This window comes from Centroberyx affinis, unplaced genomic scaffold, assembly GCF_046629955.1.
Source record: "Centroberyx affinis isolate AG114_WGS23_722 - 3 ecotype Tasmania unplaced genomic scaffold, CSIRO-AGI_Caff_v1 ptg002047l_1, whole genome shotgun sequence".
Lineage (NCBI taxonomy): Eukaryota > Metazoa > Chordata > Actinopteri > Beryciformes > Berycidae > Centroberyx > Centroberyx affinis.
The window spans coordinates 134,488-156,543 of record NW_027280382.1 but is presented as its reverse complement, the minus strand read 5'-3'; the positions used below and the strand labels follow the sequence as shown (position 1 = coordinate 156,543).

General features: G+C 44.8%; 1 protein-coding gene across 1 annotated transcript in view; it reads right to left on the bottom strand.

The window, feature by feature from the left end:
• Positions 1-22,056, bottom strand: part of fto (FTO alpha-ketoglutarate dependent dioxygenase) — a 125,948-nt gene that overhangs the window by 93,288 nt on the left and 10,604 nt on the right. Inside the window, exons 2-4 of the mRNA XM_071531162.1 lie at positions 9,829-9,906; positions 6,853-7,891; positions 3,613-3,738 (exon numbers count right to left, since the gene is read on the bottom strand). Of these exons, the coding sequence (XP_071387263.1) occupies positions 3,613-3,738; positions 6,853-7,891; positions 9,829-9,906 (1,243 nt within the window). The remainder of the gene's footprint in view (positions 1-3,612; positions 3,739-6,852; positions 7,892-9,828; positions 9,907-22,056) is intronic.

Here is a 22,056-nt window from a genome sequence, read left to right as displayed (position 1 = left end):
CACTCCGTCCAGCACCGAATCAAATGGAATGAGCAGCATTGTACTATAATTTTAATTACCAAACAAAACCAGATCGCGCTCAATCTGTCAAGATGGAAGCGCCATACCAACAAACATTTGTCCAATATCACAGGAGCTTCACGAAGAGGCCTTACTGCTGTTTCCTGTGTATCCCTCCATGTGTTTCTTTGTGTGTATAGATGTTTCTCAGCTCTGCCGTTATTTGCCTCACACCAATAATTAATTTAGCCATGACAGAGCTGTCATTCACAGCACATGTGCATATTTACACCCGCCTTGAGCAAGAGTACACCGGCTAATGCCTGTGATTTGAAAGTCAAACAGCCAAATGCTCTGGGAGGAAGATATTATTGTTTGGTGGAAGGGAAAAAAAAGATTGTGACAAACAAAACAACTTGCCGGTGTTTTCTTCCCCCTGATGAGATTGTGAGGGATTAGGTCTCTGGGCAGAATTACTCTGCGTCTTTAAAACTGTTTATATCCAATAACAAATTATCTCCATCAATCTGCTCTTTTCTTGGCGCGTCTGACGCCTCAGTGGGATCAGGAGGGAGGAGAGGCAAACTCGATAACTGTAATAAATATTTATCTTTCTTTCAACCCCTACGCCTGCTGCCACTTGTCCTTTTTTCCAGGAAGCAGGCTTTTAAATATATTGGGTCAACTCTTTTCTCCAGTCCCCCTGTGCATTGGGAGCTGGAAATCTGATTATTGAACAGGCCCGGTGTCAAGACTTGCATTGTTCTTTTTTAACCGCTGAAATTCCATTTGGGTGGAAATAACAGTGATTCAATTTGCCTCCAGCGGCTCAGACATTAGCAGTTCAAAAGGGCCAGCCGGTGACAAATGGCGCTGAAAAGACATTATGGTGTCTGTGGTTATACACCATTGTATTTTTCTTTAAATACCACAAAGTACTTAAAGTACTTATCATATGGTGTATATCACTCAAAACACTGGAACGCTTAATTTTAACACTTGGTTTGGTGGTGGCAGCTCTGTGTGTGTGTAAGTGTGAGTGTGTGTGTATGTGGGGGGGGTTGTAAATGGAAGACTGCACTCATTACAAAAGAGGGAGTGTGGTGAGTAAGTGTTTGTGTCTGCTTCTCTTTATTCTTTGCAAGTGATGGCGTGTGTGTGTGTGTGTGTGTGTGTGTGTGTGTGTGTGCCTAGTGCATGTGTGTTTTGCAAATTTATAGGTGCGTGCGTATGTTCGCGCATTGTGCCAGGTGTTTAATTCAGGTAGGCCAACAAAGCGACAGACGGGGCGAGGAGTGTGTGAGCCACTATCGTTGTGGAGCAGTTGGCCTCTCAAGGGCGTACTCACCAAGCGGAGCATAAATCCCCATTGATCCGCGACAGTCAAGTCCCATTAGAATGGCCTGCACAACAGCCCATCACTCTATTATCGCGGCTGGCCCGAAACTGACTGTTCTATTGTAAATCTCATCCAGCTAAAGGGGGTCGGCTTCAAGCCCTGTCGAGTCGAATACTAGGTGCAGACATCGCTGCGCTCAGATGAAAACACAGCAGCTTCCAAAAGTCAACTATTCAGAAATTCATTAAAATCACTCTTATTTATTTATTTATTTTGCTTATTTTGGGGGGTTTTTTTGGCGTTTATTATACAGTTAAAAGTAGAGAGAGACAAGAAATTTTGGGGGAGAGAGGGTGATGACTTGCGACAAAATTTTTGACAAATTGTCATAGGTTTTGAATGGGGATCATTGGCCCTAGGGTCACAAAACACACAAAATGAAAATCACCAAAATCATCAAACTGAAATAACAAGGTTACATCGAGGGCTTGGAGCCAGAGGGACATAAGCAGGTTTTGTCAAACTTTATACGCTTTATATGCTAATCAAATGTTGTAAATATATTTTGACAATGACAATGTCATCACAGAAATATACAGATAAAGAGATACTTGCACTACTAAATAAATCTCACCAATAGCTTTTACTTAGAATTCCCACCCAAAATGCCAGTTACACCCTTCTGGCTCCAAGTCCTGACATCTGTTGGAAATCTGAATGGTACATTTACATTTTGGGCATTTAGCTGACACTCTTATGCAGAGTGACTTACAATGAGGTTGGGGTTCAGTGTCTTGATCAAGGACACTAACAGGACACGTGATTGTACAGTAGATGGATATGGTCACTGATCACTAGTCATCTTGCTGCCTGTGTTAATTCAATCTATATATATAGATATTGATTTCTACACAAATATCAGGTACAGATATGCTGTTGGAATTAAGGCTTTGGTTTGGTATACAGTTGCTAACTGGAATATGATGATGATTAAAACAAATAACAAAGAAAGATAACTAAAAGATCTTTAACAAAAATTAACAAAAAGTTTAGATATTTTCTATATAAGTATAAGTAAAGCATGAAAATCATCATGAAACTGATTAGACTGGATATTGACTGGATATTGACTGGATATTGACTAGATATTTAGATAATGATTTCTACATAAATGCTTTCATTCAGTTTACATCTTCTATTTAGTCTATACCTAAGGAAACATGGTTTAAGGCAAAACAGATTTTTAGGTATTGATTTCTAGATAAATGGTAGGAAAATGTGTTCAACATTAATTCAAACTTTTCTTTTGCTGTTCTGTAGCTAAAAAAAATAAATAATTAAACATATATACGTTCATAGAAAAAAACATGATTTATCAGGCTGAGGCACGGGAGATTGATTCCAAGACTCGTATACTTATGTGAAACCAGTATGCCATTGTCATCAACTCCCATAAAACTATAAATCCCCCATCCAGCCAATCAGGGGTCCCACCCTTTTGTACATTTGAACACACCCGCCTGCTGTGATGTGGATATACTGCATGTCCTGACGGCCAGTACAGTGCAGCAACATCTGAGAAGGCCTGGAAGGGCCTGCGGAGCCGAGGAGAGAAGGGCGGAGGCGTCTGCTGCAGCCATCAGCATTAAGCTTTGATTTACGCCCCTGTGGCTCGCTGTCTGTCCTCTCCACTGAGACATGGACGGCGCTGGGTCACAAGACTTCATAAAATAACATTTGGCTTTCCTAACCTCTCTAATGCACACAATTTCATGGAACCTTAAGACTCCGCAGGCCAAGTTGCCCCGACCACCCCGTCCCTCCCGCCGGAGAGAGAGTTGGAAAGGGAAACAGAGAGAGAGAGAGAGGCTGAAGTGCATCCTGCTTGTATGGGTCATTTGGGACAGACTACAACAAACAGTAAAACATAGGGTCATAAAAGCATTCCTCCGAAGTCGGACATGGCGGTGTGTGTGGGTGAGTTTGCGTGTAAATGTGTGTGTTCATATATGTGTGTGTGTGTGTGTGTGTGTGTGTGTGTGTGAGCATCAGTGTTTACATGTGCACGTTGGTGTATGGCCGGGTGTGTTTATGTGTGCATATGTGGGTGTGTGTGTGTGTAGAGGAACAACATCGGGTCATAAAGTGTTCCTTCCTCCAAAGTCAGACATGGTGGTTGACAGTGTGAGTATGTCATGTGGTGTCTGAGAATGTGTGTGTGTGTGTGTGTGTGTGTGTGTGTGTGTGTGTGTGTGTGTGTGTAGGCTTTGTACCTCTCATGTAATAGCAGTCTCCAGACTGCAGTGGCAGGGTCAGGCCGGGAGTGTGAATGTCCCAGGCTACCTTCAGCCCGATCCTCCAGCATGCCTTCTCAGCACTGCCTCCCTCACTGCTCCCACCTGTCAGTCACACACAGCCCACATCACTTCACATCACATCACTGCAGCATTTGCATTCTACATTAATATTCACATTTCAGGCACTGAGTTGACACTTTTACCCAGCGTGACTTGCACTGAGTGCAAAAGTTAAATAAACTTAAAGTAATAATCTGTGACATTTTTGCATGAATAAAGGTCAGTTTTGCTGCTCTCTATCATTGATTGATATAGCACAATAGTGTATAGTATTCAACCAATACCCAGTTCATGAAAGCTTGTACATTTGTGATTCTAAACACTGGGGTTGAATAAATCTTTCCTGGGAAAAATCCAATGGCGTACAGGAAGTGATGCCTTTTACGTTTCCCCTGAATAAATGTTCAGGGGGAAAAAGTGCAGCTCTCGTTCAGGTACATAAAAATGTCTTTTATTGGATTTTTGTTTCCTCTCCCCTCCTTGTTTGGAATATATAGAAGAACTTAGTAGTTAGCATGAGCAGCAACAGCCACCGTGACTGAACAGACAAAGAAAAGAGCGCCACCTACAGAAACTCAAAATTCATCCACAGAAAATTAAGGAAAAACAGGCCTGGACAAGTGATTGACAAGTGATCTCTAGGGATGTAATGTAATGATCATTTATCACCAAAAAGTGAAACCAAAATTAAAAAAATTAAAAAATAAAAAATGAAAAAACTACGGACCTAATGGATTACCACTTTCAATTTGTAGATCATCAACATTACAACCCAAGCAGTCCAACGGTCAAATCCATACCACCCAGACAGATGTAACATATATTCCTTGTCCTTAGAATGTAAGAATCACTTAACAGCAGATTTAGCAAAGGAGATGTTTCGCGATGATCGTATTGGCTGTTACCAAAGGATTTTCATGCTATAATAATGCTGCGCAAGAGGAAATAGTTGGATAAAAGCCCTTGATGATGTTTAGTGAGAGTGTGTAAGAGTGTTTTATTGGACAAAGGGTATCCTATGATATTCCTGTTTCCGAACCCATTGACTCACTCTAACCACCTACCCCCTTCTCCTCTCTCCTTCCATCCTTACATGGCACACTAAGAAAACAAGATCTGGCTTGGCTGGCCGACACCCTTCAGCAAAATCAATACTAAACTCTTCCTGGGCCTCTCTGCCCCACAGCTGCCTTTTCCTTTGCTCAGCACGGATAAATAGTAACTTAATTTCCAGCCATTGTGCTCTGAGAGCAAGCTAATGACACCACTCCCCAAGGCCTCCAGAATACTGGAAGATCATCCTCCAGGCCGGAAAACACTCAGTCGCGGCAGATTCCTCCGGATCGGGGCAGCTGGGAAAAAGTAAAACCCAGAATACTGTTCAGGCTTGGGAAAAAGAAGCAAGGCGAGGATTCTCAAATAGAAAAAAGGATGTTAGGATGTAAAATGTTAAAGGAAGCAGGTGTCGTGCAAAACATCAACAGTATCTGTACATCTAAGAGGTGTTATGCGTTCCGTTCAAATTCTGTTATGATCGGAACAGCCTCTTTCTGCCCCGGGACAATGTAAAAAACATGGACCTCTCATAAAAGTGCCACATTCCTTAAGGTAACAATTCCATTAGCTCGGTTCTGGGAGTCCTCAGAGCCATCGGGCCAAAGTGAAGGCTGCGTTTTGGGAGTAGGTAATGTGCCGTGGGGATAGCTCTGATCAGGCTTTCCCCTCTGAAGTCTGGAGCTGTGGGGTTGCTCAGGACTAGAAAAGACACAGCTGTAGAGTCGGCCGAGGTGTTGTGCCATGGCGTTTGAAGCCCATGCTCACTGGGTCAGGGTTGAAATGGCCGAGAACAAATCATCGAAGCAGACCTCTGGAGCAGGTGGTTCTGGTTAAGAAGCCCCGCCGAAGAAAGCTCGGCCGCAAAGGCTGCTGGGATGTTTGCACATGATATTGCAGAATTACAGTTTCAATATACAGATGCAGACAGTGTAGAAGTCCCACTTTTCACTTCATGCTTGCTAAACTACAGCTGCATCTTGGCTCCAACCCCAAGAGGAAATCATGTTTTGCTCTCTTTCCAGCCGTTCCAGCCACAAGGAACGGTCTGGTAAGTAGCTGGTTGAGGGACATTAGACTTTTATTTTAAAATGTGCTAATGTGGTTTTACTGTTTAACATTCTAGAAATAATTGTCTACAGTATTAACGCAGGACTAATGCAACATAATGCACATAATGGCTGCCACTGTAAAATTGATAGTGAATAATATTTTTAAACTATACCTCTTCATTTTCAAACATGAAGAGGTAATGTTTTTTTGGTTCTGGTCCTTTGTTTGGCACTGAAAACATGACATACCGGTCATGAGGACCCTTCACAGGCATCTGCCAACATATTAAATGAAAAAGTGTTTTTGACACAATGGTATTCTCACTGCCTGTTTAGCGATGTTCTATAGAAAGCAAAGATCTCACTGAGATGCTCTATCAACTCAATCAGCAAATGTCTACTATCAGCTCTTCAAAGTAAGTCAGCGTCCCATAATGAGGAGACAACGCATTATCCCATACAGTACAGTCTAGGAACACTTATCAAAGCGTGGCTCATTATTCCATATCAGATAATTGCACATCGATCATTTCTGGGGGAAATGATTTAGATGAGATGGGGTGTGTGTGATAAGGCCTGTTTGTCAGACTGTGCCATTGAGCGTGTGTTAAGAGCTCAGATCCCAGTGTCTGTGATCTCCCCTCGCACTGTCGGCGATAAGGCTGTCAGCAGCAAGCCAGTGATGACATTTGATAATGCCCTGACACTATCGCATCGATGGATCTGATGGCTGCCTCACCAGAGGCCATGTCTACAGCTGCTGCAGCACTGCTGTAGGGCCATAATACACAAGGTTAGCTGCATCTGATCCACTGTAAAGCGGCTGAGATAACTCGAGAGAATATTACAGCGAAAGAGGAAAATGAATAATTAATTGCAAAAAATAGACGGAGGCATACAATTACTATGATGTACTTTGGATTAGATTTAGATTAGTGGTAAATCAAGAGATTCAAGAGTGTTAAATCTATGCTATTGAGCCTTGTCGAATTAACAAAGTAAGGACGGTGCAAGTGAGGTGTAAGTGACCAATTCTGACTTTGACCCTTACCTTTGTCGTCGTGGCAGCTATAGCTGTACACAGCCACTGGGGAATGGCTGATCAGGTTCTCATCGTGGTGCCACCCCACAGCCATTTTGCCCATGCCATAGTAGGGCTCTTCTTTGAGTTGGCTCATAGCTGCTGGGTCCATGTAGTTGAGTAGGGTGACGTTGAACTGCACCGGACCAGTGCACATCTGGGGAGGACTGGGCTGGGAACAGCCCTGCCTGCCCGCCTGCTCCTCCTCATCTTCAATGTGGTAATCTGACAGGCTGTGCTTCAGTTCAGCCACAGGTTTCTCCTGGGCCCCCAGTCCCACAGGTTCAGTCTCTGTGCTGCTGCTGGTCTTGGCCGCCCAGGCGGGGCATTTTCCTTCACTGGGTTTCGACCCCGCCGCGGCACCCAGTTCGCTTTGTTTGACCTGGGAGGACTCTCCCTCCTCACTGCTGTGTTTGGACTCCGTCTCCCACTCCCCTTCTGGTTTTGACCCAGAGCAGGCTTCGTCACTGTGCTTGGATTCGATGTCCCACTCCTCGCTGTGCTTGGACTCTGTGTCCCCCTCCTCACTTTGCCTGGACTCTGAGTCCCCTCCTTCACTATGCTTGGAGTCTTCACTGTGTTTAGACTCTGTGTCTCCTTCTTCGCCATGTTTGGCCTCGACCTCCCCCACCTTTACGCACTGTGCCAGCTTGTCCCCTTCCTTCCGCTGAGACACGTCGGAGCAGAAGAAGGTGTTGAGCTCCCACAAAGCCTTGCAGGCAGCCCTCAGGTCGGGGTCACAACAGTTTTGACCTTTGACCTCGCTGTCCTCGCTGTGCCAGGGGATGGAGAACAGCCGGGTGTCCAGGTAGCGGTAGGTGTGGCCCGGCTGGCCCAGGAGCGCCCGCGAGACGGCGGTGAAAACATCTCGGTCGCGGACGCGAACCAAGTCCCTCAGGAGGCAGCCCTTGCTCCTCAGGGTGAGCAAAGCTGCCTGCACCCGGCCATGGAGCTCAGTAGGCAGGGAGCAGGAACGCCTCAACACCAGGCCAGAATAACTGGAGTCCCACTGGGGAACACAAGACACTCCTATCATAATAACATAATGACTGGAAAATTATATATACTGTATATACATGTATATATGTATGTACTGTATATACAGTATGTATATATACATATATATATATATATATATATATATATATATACAGCTCTGGAAAAAATTAAGAGACCACTGCAAAATTATCAGTTTCTCTGTTTTACTATTTATAGGTATGTGTTTGAGTAAAATGAACATTTTTGTTTTATTCTATAAACTACTGACAACATTTCTCCCAAATTCCAAATAAAAATATTGTCATACAGAGCATTTATTTGCAGAAAATGACAACTGGTGTGTTTTCAGACCTCGAATAATGCAAAGAAAACAAGTTCATATTCATTTTTAAACAACACAATACTAATGTTTTAACTTAGGAAGAGTTCAGAAATCAATATTTGGTGGAATAACCCTGATTTTCAATCACAGCTTTCATGTGTCTTGGCATGCTCTCTACCAGTCTTTCACATTGCTGTTGAGTGACTTTATGCCACTCCTGGCGCAAAAATTCAAGCAGCTCGGCTTTTTTTGATGGCTTGTGACCATCCATCTTCCTCTTGATCAGATTCCAAAGGTTTTCAATGGGGTTCAGGTCTGGAGATTGGGCTGGCCATGACAGGGTCTTGATCTGATGGTCCTCCATCCACACCTTGATTGACCTGGCTGTGTGGCATGGAGCATTGTCCTGCTGGAAAAAACAATCCTCAGAGTTGGGGAACATTGTCAGAGCAGAAGGAAGCAGGTTTTCCTCCAGGACAACCTTGTACGTGGCTTGAGTCATGCGTCTTTCACAAAGACAAGTCTGCCCGATTCCAGCCTTACTGAAGCACCCCCAGATCATCACCGATCCTCCAACAAATTTCACAGTGGGTGCGAGACACTGTGGCTTGTAGGCTTGTCCAGATCTCCGTCTAACCATTAGACGACCAGGTGTTGGGCAAAGCTGACAATTGGACTCATCAGAGAAGATGACCTTACTCCAGTCCTTTACGGTCCAATCGTTATGGTCTTTTGCAAACCTCAGCCTGGCTCTTCTTTGCTTCTGAACTCTTCCTAAGTTAAAACATTAGTATTGTGTTGTTTAAAAATGAATATGAACTTGTTTGTTGACCAGTCATTTTCTGCAAATAAATGCTCTAAATGACAATATTTTTATTTGGAATTTGGGAGAAATAGTCAGTAGTTTATAGAATAAAACAAAAATGTTAATTTTACTCATTTTACTCAAACTCATACCTATAAATCTCTTAATTTTTTCCAGAGCTGTATATATACATACATATATATATATATATATATATATATATATATATGTGTATATGTGTGTGTGTGTACTGTATATACAGTATGTGTGTGTGTGTGTGTGTGTGTGTGTGTGTGTGTGTGTGCGCACGTGTATATATATATATTTAAAATAATACATTATTGCAAATATATGATTATGAAAAAAGACAAACAAGTTGGGGTAGGGATTTTATCAGATTAAGCAAAATGTTCTGCTTATGACAAACTGTAATCATCATTGACAACACTTTTTTGTTCAGACCTTTGTAATTATCTGGGCAGGTCACTAAGAAGATTAGAAAAATAAAAAAAATGTTGAAAGAAGACTGAATAGAAGAACAAGAAGAAAAAAAAAAAACCTAAACCGCATGAATTTATCTAAATGTATTTAATGTATCTAAATGTACATTAATTTATCTGATGAATTTCAATTAAAATAATATAGATCAAAAGACTAAAAACTACAATTCTAACCAAATTTGACAAATTTAGCAAAATATATAGTAAACCTTGTTGTACAAGAGCTACAGTATAGCAGTAGGCTACAATAAGCAGAAGGCCTTGGTGTGCAGTACAGGTCTAGACATCATCCACATTATCTGGAGGTTTGACTGACTCACCAGCTGCTGAAAGCCCCGGTCTGAAGGTCCCAGAAAGGGGATCTTCTGGTCTCCCAACTCCTGCAGTAGCCTCCGTCTCTGGGGAACACAACACAGTTATATAGCCTGCTAACTAGCAGCAGGAACGCACTACATGTTGCTATTGTGCATGTTCTTACATGCTCACTGTAGTGTCTCTGGTAAGTTATCAATAGCCTCCACTTTGTCCCTTTTCTGTTCAAATACTTTCTCTATATATACACTTACATATGAATCATCAACCCATCAATAGCGGACCAGCGGAGTATGTATGAATATGCACAATAGCAACCTGTACTGGATTGCAGGGACAGACAAGTCAAAGTCAAATCAAATTTTACAATCAGAATCATTGAGGTATTCAGGACTCTGACAAATGAATGCATTTATAACGGGTTGAGATATCACTGGACCTGGTGACCATAGTCGCTTTCATTGACGTCTCACATTTTTATGATTTTTTGGAGGCTGTTGTGGGGTTCCTCACAACCTTATAAAAGATGCCCTGTGCCATACAGAGCCGCTCCAATAAAAACCTCAACCTGGTGGAGGGATCAAAGTGCCTTTCATTGGGCCGCATTCCATTCCAACCTGTAAATCCAATGGCAACCGGCGTAAAAACTGTGATACCCAAATAAATTTCACAAGTGCTGCCCCGCCCTGCCTCTATGCGTTTGTGCAAGTGTGTGTGTGTGTATATGGGTGCGTGTTATCTGCTATCTGTGTGTGTGTGTGTGTGTGTGGGTATACAACCCCCCCTCACCCCCTTCCCCACAGGTGCACACAGAAAGCCACTGCATGGTGTCTCGGCAGCGGGAAAAGGAGACACGTCACCGACACGCTACTGCCTTTTTTTAGACCTTTAAAATGTGCGGACACCGGTGCGAATGGCCCGTGCATCAACCGCCATGCGGCTGCGATAGTTTAAGGAGAGCAGGCCCTGTATATATTTCCCAGACATTTACTACACGCGTCTCACATTTCTGCTGCCCTAATAATGCCAAAGACCTCATGCGGCACGCTAAGGGGAATGGGGGAACCGGCTGCCAAAATATGTCCTGACTTTTAGAGCAAAATAAAATGTCCTGTTAATAACATTAAAGTGCAGGTATAAAATGATGGGCGTCCTGACTCGAAAGGGGGGCTGGATCAAAAAGAGGACAAGCGGAGAAAGTGTGGGCATTAAAGACGGGGGAGGGGGATGAAAACAGATCCCAATAACGGAGAAGGGAGAAATGGGGAAGGCATCAGATCTGAGCAGTTTGGTGAATTTGCCTTCGGGGATGCATCTTTACCTTAGGCTAAACAACACAACACCTGCTGAAAGTTTTCTTAAAGGATGCGCATGAGTGTACAGGCCTTCCAAGTTATTCTGGAACAAACAAAAACAGACCCGCAGACAGTTGGAATCTACAAAACAAAACAACATGCACTATTCATGGCCAGACTCCATTCAAAGGCTGTTGGAAGAAACTGACAACCTGACACACATTCATTGGTGTCAAACTCAAGCTCATGGCAGAAGCTCAAGATATCAAGGCGAGGCTCTGGGGTAGTCTGTGTGTGTGTCTGCATGCATGCTGTGTGTGTGTGTGTGTGTGTCTATGTATACTGGCATGCATGTAGATGTGTGCATGCGTGCACATAAGTAAGACCACTCCAATGTGCTTTTTATTCACAATACGCAAACCAATACCGTGCATTTAAGTGCAAGAGTGTGCATGTGTGCAAAGCAAAGCTCGTCGGTAGACCACTGCCAACTCGACCTTAGCAAGCAGGCTCCCATAGATACACACACACATATATGCCCGTACACAAACACGCCCAGCTGGGTTAGCGAGCGCGATGCCTCAACCCCGATCGCACACAACCAGGGCTGTCACACACATGTCAAATACATCAAGCCACTCAGAAATTCCACAGAAAAAAGAAAAGGAAGACAAGCCGTTATCCCAGCCCTCTGAAGCAGATGGACTCTCGCTGTATCAGAGAAACACTGTGTCTGTCTTTCTGTCTCTGTCTGCGCCTGATTCTAAGAGGAGGAAAAACCACGAGGCGCAAAAGGTCTGCGCTTCCACTCAGACCCAAGAAACGGGATTACCAATCCCATAATAACACGGACGCTTCACGGTAGCCGCGCCGACCGTCTGCGCTGAGTGATATATCTGATGTTTTCTTTTTTTAATCTCTCTCTTCCTTGATGGGATTATTCCCTCAGCCGGACTGTTTATCACAGAAAAACATATTAGGTAGAATAGAACTCAATTGGTTTGCTTTGATCTTGGCCTATACGAGATATCAAACTGTGTACAATATATTTATTTATTTCATTTATTTTCCATCTGTGACACTTTGGCGGACACTTTCTTCAAAGCGTTCTGTGGAGAGTAGATTAATGTCCAGCGCTTAGCATCAATGGCTCAAAATAGCCAGATAACTCTGGCAGGTCCACACCAGAATCCCTGCTGCAGGGATAAAAACAGACCAGTTGCACTCCGAGTCCTGTCTCCCCCACAGGCTCCATGAGAACCTGCAGTGGGACGACTGTTGAAGAAGGAAATGTAGATCCCAGTGGGCTGGTTTTGGTTTGGCTAATACATTGTAAATTGCAGATAAAAGCTTATACAAGGTAGAGTAAGCACTGAATATGACATGCTATGAAGAAATGTCTGCTCTCTTATTAGCACTTATTGCTTTGTCACTGCACACTTTTTGGTCAGCCATAGTTTATCAAGATAAAAAATAAAAATAATAAAAATGTATTCCTTCCTCTTTGGTACTTAACCTATTATTCATGTGACACAATCTGTGATCTGAGCTATATATTTGACATATTATGAGGCCAGAGGTGAAGGGCACATCTTCTTCTACAATGCAGAGTAAGACCTCCAAACAAAAGAGGGCAGCACCTCCATCACTGCAGGGGCTTCAGAGAGAGCGGCAGAAAGAAAGACTTGCGATGATGTGATGAGAGATAGCTGCGTAATAGAGCTCCTTGTTTAGACAGCAAACTATTGGTACTTGTGTGACACCCGTTTCAGAACTGGTCTCCTTCTGCAAAACTGATGGTGAATCAACAGTTTTGACAAGTCGCCTGTAAAACATCGGCCTCAAACAGGCAGACTAGCCCGGGACATCAAAGGCGCTTCCGCCCCGGTCCATTTGGCACCGGATCGCAGAATGTGGGGAGCTGGTGTGAAGCGACCCGGGGCAGAGAGGAAGGCAGGGAGTGCCCACCCTCAGAACATTTGTGTGCGCATGTGTGTACCATAGAGGGAAACAAAGTCTGCCGGAGCCTTGCAGTTTCCCCAAGGTGCTTCAATTCAGTTTTGAACTAAATAAAAGGAAAATAAAAATCAGCTAGACTCAGTGAACAATTTATGAAAAAGCTTTAATCAAATGTTCAAGGCGTTTTGGCGAACTTCGGCCTTTTCCAGGGTGAAGAAACATGTGTGTAGGATATTAATGGAGAATTAATGTGTGTGTTTGTGTAGCATGTGTAGATTCAGATTTATTTCTAAAGCGATTTTAACAAACAAGGTTATCACAAAGTGCTTTACAGAAAACAAATGACACAAATGTAGATAAAAGAGCGTGTGTGTGTGGATATGACGTGTGTGTGTATATGTGTGTGCAACAGTAGTACAAAAGCGATGGACCTCACACCTGAGTAAACAGGCACGCTGCCTCCCCAGGCCTCCGCAGTATGTACCATATAGATCTGTATAGGTCTAGGTCTACCTCATCCACAGGGCATGTCTCTGACTGACTCGAACTATGGTGAGATAACACAGCACCTAGGTGCCATTGCACACAAACACACACACACACACACACACACACACACACACACACACACAGACAGAGAGCTGACGTTCTCCACTGCTGCAGGGTTCTACCACTGCTACCATTTTATTAGAATACGCTTCTAAAAATATATTCATCCTACCTAGAAAAACTGAGAAAAAGCACATCCAATATGAGTTCCAATATAGGGAATGGCCATTTTCAACTATTTTCACAGATCAGGCTCCTTCATTTCATGCTTGTGCTCTTACAGTCAATTTTGCAATGTGCTCTTTGAAATGTCACCTTAAAAAAATTAACCATTTCCTTCTGACATTTTGTTTGTTGCCATTTGTGGCATTAATTCAGTCTAAGAATACCAGCCGGACGTCAGCAGTTTGGAGGCTGGGTGTGATGGCTAACTGGACGGGCCGGTGAATGGCTAACTGAGTGGAATGCGTGGGAGTTGACCTGAGAGCCAGGGCATCGGTAATGTGTAACCCCACGTCCACACACAGCTGCCCAGGACCTGCCCATGCATATTAATTGGACTGTGAGAGCTAGAGGCTGGACGGTTTATCCCGCTCAGCTGTACTACCGCTTGTAGAATCAGTTGTCAGTAGACCTCCATCACACCGGGGTCACACAGTATTTTGCAAATAACCTCTAGCTTTTGTGGGGTGGAGTTTACCTCATCAGGACATTTCACATGTGACGTAAGTTGCCAGTCACAGAAACATCTACTTTCAGCTACTTTCCTGTGAATATCTAAACTTTGTGGTATTCATTGTCTTGTGCTATGTAGTAAACCCCACCCATCTGGCATTCCAAGCAGATAAAAACAAACTAAGAATTATGTAGTTGTGCAAATAATATTTGACCTAGGTCTACATCGGCAATTCAGGTTTAATTCAAGTTAGTCCAACCCAAGCTAGTGCAAATTCTGGACAAAATGGATCAGATGTTGAGGTCACTTGTTGTTTTTTGTTTATTTTGGCTCTGTCTCTTACTTTTTTATTTTTCTATTTTGGCTCTGTCTCTTACCCTTACTTACTTTTTACTCCTACTATACTTATAAGACTAGTGAGTAAAAGATAAGATCCTCTCACATGCAAACATATAGCCTACTACAAAGTTGGGATCACTTTCAATTCAGCCAATTCAGGAAGTGGATTTTCTTTAAAACAGAAAAACTGAGAAAAAAAAAAAGCTGTTTCTTAAAAGGGTTCATATATCCTGAAAAAACTGAGGATGAATGCTATAACATTGACCACTGTATATATTTTTTTAAAATGAGTGAATTCAACATATTTTATATACATTTGGATAGATAGAAACACAGAAACTAACACACACACACACACCCTGTGTTCAGTGGGGGTCCACAGGTAAGGGATGAAAAATGGCAGACAGGCTCGCTCTGGCCCGCTAATTGTTGTTGGAGGCTGAAGGCTACGTTGTTCATTTCACTTAGCGACAGGTCGGCGGGGGACGCGATCATTAATATTAGAACATTTCCATCCATCTACCTGAACAAGGGGCCAGTCATTTAAAGGGCTGGCGCTGGGCAGACCTTTCACACCCTGTTTATAACACTGATCTAAGCACATTACCAGAGCTGTGGGGGACCACAGCGAGTCATTAATTAGATTCACACATACACACAGTCACACACACATTCGCACACGATGTGACCACCTTTATTGGCACCCAGTCACATCTGAGAAATGTCACACGTGCCAGGTAAGTTACACTAACACACACTCGATGTGCCATTTTAACTGAACATCAAAAGTCCTAGGCTATCCTCTCTTTGTCAGCCGTGTGTGTGCTAGTCTTTCACACACACTTACTTAAAGCTATTCCCTTTAACAGAGAGAGAGAAAGAGAGAGGTGAGAGATGAAGAAAAATAATTGTATCATCTGTTTTTTGAACTCTCTCTCTCTCTAACTCCACCTGACAGTGTTACAGAAAGAGACCCAGGTTTCGAGATCAATCATGCAAAAGTATTTACAAATGCACAAAGCCAGACACAGAGTAGGTTGGCACATGGCCGCTCCGTTTAAGTGCTTTTCAATGTGTCCGCGGTGTCGACATCTATTTCACACATATCCGCACCTCAAAGGGGAAAAAAAGATGTTTCTGTGACCTTTAGCAAGTGTCAAATCTGGAGAGAAGAAGAGAAGAGGGAGAGGAGAAAGAGAGGAGAGGAGAGCGATTTAAGAGGTCTGTCAATGTGTGCCTTACATAACCTTTTTATTTATCCTGGGAAGATTGACTGAGCACGCTTGCCCTTTATCAGCAACGCCCTAGCTGCTTCACACAATTTGGGACACACATGGGAGCCGCCCAGTACAACCGCAGTCTTCTTCTGCTGCCCACTGAAAAGCTCCACTGTTATCTCTTGCTCATGGGCACCTCGAGAAGTAGTTGTTGAGGGAGGGGAAAGTGTTTCTCATTCACTTTCCTCATCTTTTCATCCGGTCCAGGATTCTAACTGGCAGCCTTTCCGTCACAAGCCTGCTTCTCTAAACTCTTGGCTACCGCCACCCATAAGCAAGAGCCGTTTGCCATTTTGCCTTTAATTGTTAGTTTGTGGCCGGGCCATAATGTTTCCATTAAGATTATGTCGATCGAGAAAAGCTTTTTAGTTTTCACCTTCAAATTACAACATGCTTTCATGAGGTCAGCTGTTTTCCATGTGGAATGGGCGGTTTTAACGCGGACACAGTCCCTTGGTATTCAGGCGGGGTCCAGTTCAGCGAGGGGAAAGTGAGGGATGGAGCGAGTGAGTGAGCGAGGGAGAGGGATGGAGGGGAGAGAAAGGAGAGTGTTGATTGAAAGACTGTGATTAGCAGTTTTCAGCGGGGTGCCGGGGCCACTGAGTTGTTCTAACAGCGTTGTCGCGTCTCGAGGTGCAGTCAAGGAGAAGTCAGTGCTTTAGAAAGCTCCCTCGATTTCTCCATTTCTCCCGCCCGCCCTCCCTCCCTCACTCTCTCTCACCACCCAGCCACACTTTCCTGCCCCTCCAAAAAATCAATATGGCTGTGCAAAGTGCAGCTCGGCCCAGGGGGAGGGCTGGCTAGCTAGAGGGGCTGGATGCGGGGAGGACAAGAGGCGTCCTCCAGGCCTGTCCCACGGGCGGTGTCAAGGACAGACCTGAGGACCGGGGGGCCGAGGGCGCCGGATCGCCCCTCCCTCTGTGCCTCTGCCTCCCGCTGCTGCCTGATCTGGAGCTGGGCTCGGGTGCCGGACTGGGGTGCTGGGCTCGGCTGGCTCAGCGGGGCGGAGGAGATCGATAAGCAGGTGGAGCGTTAAAAATCCCCAGCTCCGGAGGCTGGCGTCACGCTCCTCAGGGCCCAGTGGACCAACACATCGCTCAGGGAAGAGCAGCTGGATGGATGGATGGATGGATGGATGGATGGATGGATGGATGGATGAGTGGGTGTATGGTGGTCGCACCTGGTCATTTTGTTCCCAAAGTGAAGGATTTGAGATCTGTGACAATAAACAATTCAATAACACTTAGCCAGACACAGTGTCTGAGGGGCGCAGAGCCAGACTGCTCACACACTGCCATTGTCTTAACATGACACAGATCAGTAGCAGTCAGGCAGGGAGGCTAGACCTTCACACTGAGGTACCTCACTTTAAGAAAGTACCTGTATTACTGCAGCAAGGATATACCATCATTGGTAAGTATTGATCAACAAAGTTAGAGGAAATAGCATCAAAAATAGCCTAACTGTTGCGGTGTAAAAAAAAACCCTGTAGCAAGAATAAACGCTGTTTGTCACATGCTGTACTCCTCATTTCCATACAGTAGGCTTGACGAAGAAGCCTGCAGATGACGTGGATGAAGTGCGCAAGGAGGATTTCAGCCCCGCCGTGTGTCTGCATGTGTGAGTGACTGATCACAGTAGAAGTGGCTTGTGTCTCTAATCCAGTACCACTGTTAGACAGTGCAAAGACCCGGCTCTGTGTACCACGGCACGGGCTGATCAAACCCATCATGTGACAAGCAACCTCTTCAAATGACGACGATTTCCCGGCTCTGTGTCCTTTAGGCTCCATATTAGATCGTCTTCCGACGCTACCGTGTCTGGTCCTTCATCTGGGATAAAGATGATTTGCAATCCAACCCGAGGGGTTGGGAGTCAAGGGTAAATGAGGGGCTAAGACAAGGGTAGGACGCGGGATTGGCTGACAGCTGTGACAATTATCATGTGGTATATTATAGTCCTATGCCAAACATAAGCTACAGTATGTTGCCTGACAAAAAAGTCCAAGGTTATTTTGCCATCAGTTACAATTCAGCAGAGTTCAGCTGCATGCCACATCCATACATAACACATCAATACAGCCATTTTGGAAAAGAAATACCTGAAGATCATCATTCAACATCTAAAATAAAGAGGATCCTGTCTCCAACATTGTTACCATTTTGCCAGTCAGTTGTCTACAATCCATGAAAATGTAATATATAAATTGTTAGTTCATTTTTTGCTATCAAAGTAAGAGTTAGTGTCACTCTTTTTTTCCAATGGACAGCTTGGAAACTTCTTGAATTTGAATCTGTCCTTCCCTATTTATTGAACCTATTTTTGAATATGGTATTATCAGCAAGGCACAGTAGGGGCATTAGTTTGAATGCTTACAATCACCTAAACCATTAGAAAAACATATGGTACAAAACAGATGTGGACTAAACATCTAGGACAGGTCTAATTTTATCTCATGTAGTCTCTGACCCAGATAATCTGGCATTATGATCTGACCTCTGATTAATATTGAATTAAGGACCGGATATCATTTGTGGCTGTTTACATGACCGCCGGGCTGTCTTCCTGGAATCCCAAAGCAGATAAGTTTTCTATAATGGCATTAGCCAAATCCTAAAGTATAGCAGAAGGCACTTGTCTTGCTTGAGAAACTACCTCATTTCTTTATTTATTTTTCCTTCACTCATTCTGAACAAAGGCAAATATTCTACCAGGAATTGAATAGCTTAATCCTCTTTACACTCTTCCCAGTAGCTTGAATGGTGACAGATTAACATCCTGGAGGTTTACAAACCCAGCCATTTGAAAATGTAATTGCTGGTGGCACACTGCATGCATGTGTTTAAGTGGAGGGTTAATATTAAAGCTCGGAAAAAAAACAAAACAAAGTCGGGACGGATGCGGCCCAGGCTGGGCCAGACCCAAGTCACTTAGCCCAGGCTGGAGAGAGGATTCTGTCACGTACATACCAGGGAGTCGCAAGCTGTCCCAGCCCCACGCTAGGCGCCATAGTTACTGTTCACTTCTGCTAATTATTACAGCCAATCAGAGGGGTTAACGGGGCGGAGCCTGGCCAGACCATGTTCTGGGGCATTTAACAGCTGGCAGGAACGGAGGTGAATGCATTACACACTGGCCTCATCCAATAAAAATAAAACACCCTGACATCTGAGGTGTACTTAGCACAGAGGGGAGGGAGGGGAAGAGGGTGGTGGTGGTGGTGGTGGTGGGGAAGAGGGTGGTGGTGGTGGGGCGGGGGAGCATCAGATAACATGATGTCCAAGTGCCACCTAGTGACAACTCTCCAGCTTCTCTGGTCCTGCAGGCTCCAGAGGACAGGGGGGCGGGGGGGGGGGGGGGGGCTGGCTCTGAGAGAAGCCCAGGACAGAAGGCCCCAAGCCTGGGAGGAGCTGGCCCTGTCTGGAACTCAGTTTAATTACAATCAACCAAAAAGAGAGATTCAATACCATCACCATGTTCGTCGTCAACCCTTTCCAAAGATCACAACTAAACCATTCAAGTCCAATTTCTACATGCAGCATAACAATGATAATAAAAAATGATGCGGTTTTAAATTATTCTACATCTCTTTTCAAAACTCAATCAATAATGTCAACTTCCCCTGAGTGACCCCACTGTTTGGGGGAGCCGGCAGCCTCAGCGAGCTCGCAGGCCTGCGACGCTGGGCTGGTGAGGCTGGTGGCCCTGGGTTCCTAGGTCCCCTCCCCTCATTAGCCCAGGTATAAATCTCACTCTACACGTGCCCAGAGGTGAGAGAGATGAGAGTGGAGGTGAGCTTGAAATAATGCTTATGTCACGGTGGGTCAGCCCTCCATTATGGCCGTTTCAAAAACTATTAATCTTGCTTGTAGTCAGTGGCCTAGAAATAATTACTTCATCTAACCCATGTAATACAGCATGACCAGCAGTCGAGCCTGGTCAATTTGAGGCTGGGGTGGCAGGGTTGGTTGGGGGGGGGTGTAAGAGGGGGGGTTGGGGGGTTGTGGAGAGAAAGAGAGAGAAAAGGGAGAGCCACAAATTACATGGCCCTGTCTCTTGCTTCTGGGTGACTGATGTCCTGCTCACTCCGGCTATGGCCTTTACACTCCCAACACTGATTTAGATAGATACACACACATGCATGCTCAGAGAGGCAGAGGCATGTGCAAGAGCACCTATGCACACAAACGCATGCTTACACACACACACACACACACACACACACACACACACACACACACACACACACACACACACACACACACACACACACACACACACACACACACACACACACACACGTTTTCGAAACCCTTAAAATAATGAGACAAGACTGAACTAATAATAATAATAACTAGTAGTAATAATTTGCTTTTGCCTCCATCCACTACTGAAATAACCTTTAACACTAAACCTAAACCATCTTGATCAACAAGCCTTCACATCTTCCACCTAAACCAAACACCCTGGTCATGGGCGTCAATTGGGTATGGCAAGGTGTGGCACTCGCTTTACCTAAGTGAGTCCAAATTTGATCTTGTGGCTTTTATCATCATAATAGAGACCAAAGTTCAAGCCAAAATTGCCAGGAATTTATTCGGAAGCCATATAAAAAAAAAAATAGTCATATCAGGGAAGCATTTGGGACCAATAAGCTGTGTGCGTCTGGTGCATTTAATAATTTAATACATTTACCAAATAAAATCTTGTCAGTCATCAGTCAGACATTTGGTGTTTTGCTTGCATTGTCCACCTGTCTCCCTCACTGCTGCTCAACACTGCCCCCTGGAGCTGCACCGCAACTGCAGGAGCCATCGCCAGCCTGCATGCTGGAGGAATAATCCACCCCGCAAACATCATGGCACACACAAACACAATAAAAAACAGCTATTGGAAAAACACACACAGCGGGTATTCAGAGGAAGCTGGAGTACAGTCGGCCTCTATGAACGTCACAGGAAGTATGTATGGAGTGACATAAATAAATGCAGCCCTCCAGTGGCTGTCACAGCTGGCATTGCAGGTGCAAATTTAATTAGTCAAGGTGAAGTCTCCCTTGTTGTCTAGGGGAGGGGTGGGGGGTGGGGGGTGGGGGGGGTCCTCGCCATGCGCGACTGTAAACACGCGCTATATCCTAATCAGGTGTCACCGCCGCGTTTGATCAGCCCGCGAAAACTTGTCACGAATCCCCGGCAGAGAGTGGGCCGAGGGGGAGAACAAAGGGAAAGAGCTGTCATAAGAGAACAGGGTGGTGGTGATGGCGGTGGGGGGGGGGGGGGATGAAGAGAGTTGTGCCCATTAGCGGTCTCCGTCTCCTATCTCTCTCCCACTCTCCTTCTCTTCTCGCCTCCTCTCTCTTGTCTTTCTCTGACTATGTGGCTATACCCATACACCGTACACAGGAGTCGTCCCGTTGGCAGTCGGCTCTCGGCCTGTGATACTTCCACGCTCGGGAAATCTCACCGCAGCCTTCACACCCGCACTTCACAACCGCCGACATCACTCGGCGTACCGCGCGGCCCGCCGAAACCCCAAAGTAGTACGCTAGTTTTTATTGTTTACTCCCCAGAAAACCACACGCGTACACCGATACAAGCGCCGCTCCTTTTGTTTTCTTCAAGCGCGTCGCTAAATAGTTGGGTCCTCCTGTTGGAAAGCCTGCGGAATGGGAGACAGACAGGGCGCTCTCCTCCCTCCTTCCCGCCCGGCGCCTCCAGGCTGCGTGGAGGCAGCGCAGGAACACACGCGCCATTAGATACTGTTTACCTTTCAGTTCAGTTGATATTGAATACATTAGCCGATTGAACCTCCTAAGAAACACAGTCGAGTGACAAGGCCCAATCGTCTTTGCGACTACCATGGTAACCGAGATTACAGCCTAACAAAGAGCAGACGGGGGGGAAAAAAAATATTTAAAACCCGAATAGCGATACATAAATTAATTAAAGGACAAAAAAAACAAGTGGAGAATTAAAGTTGGAACATCTGTCAGCGACTTAGCTTCCCAACGTAATACCAGTGTTAGAACATTTATACCCTTGAAGTTAATGATCCCCTCTTTAATTGACAGTCAAGGAAAACTGGCTGCGGCAGCATCCTGCCGAGACGCCGATAAGGGCACCCCCTCCCCCCCTCCCAAAA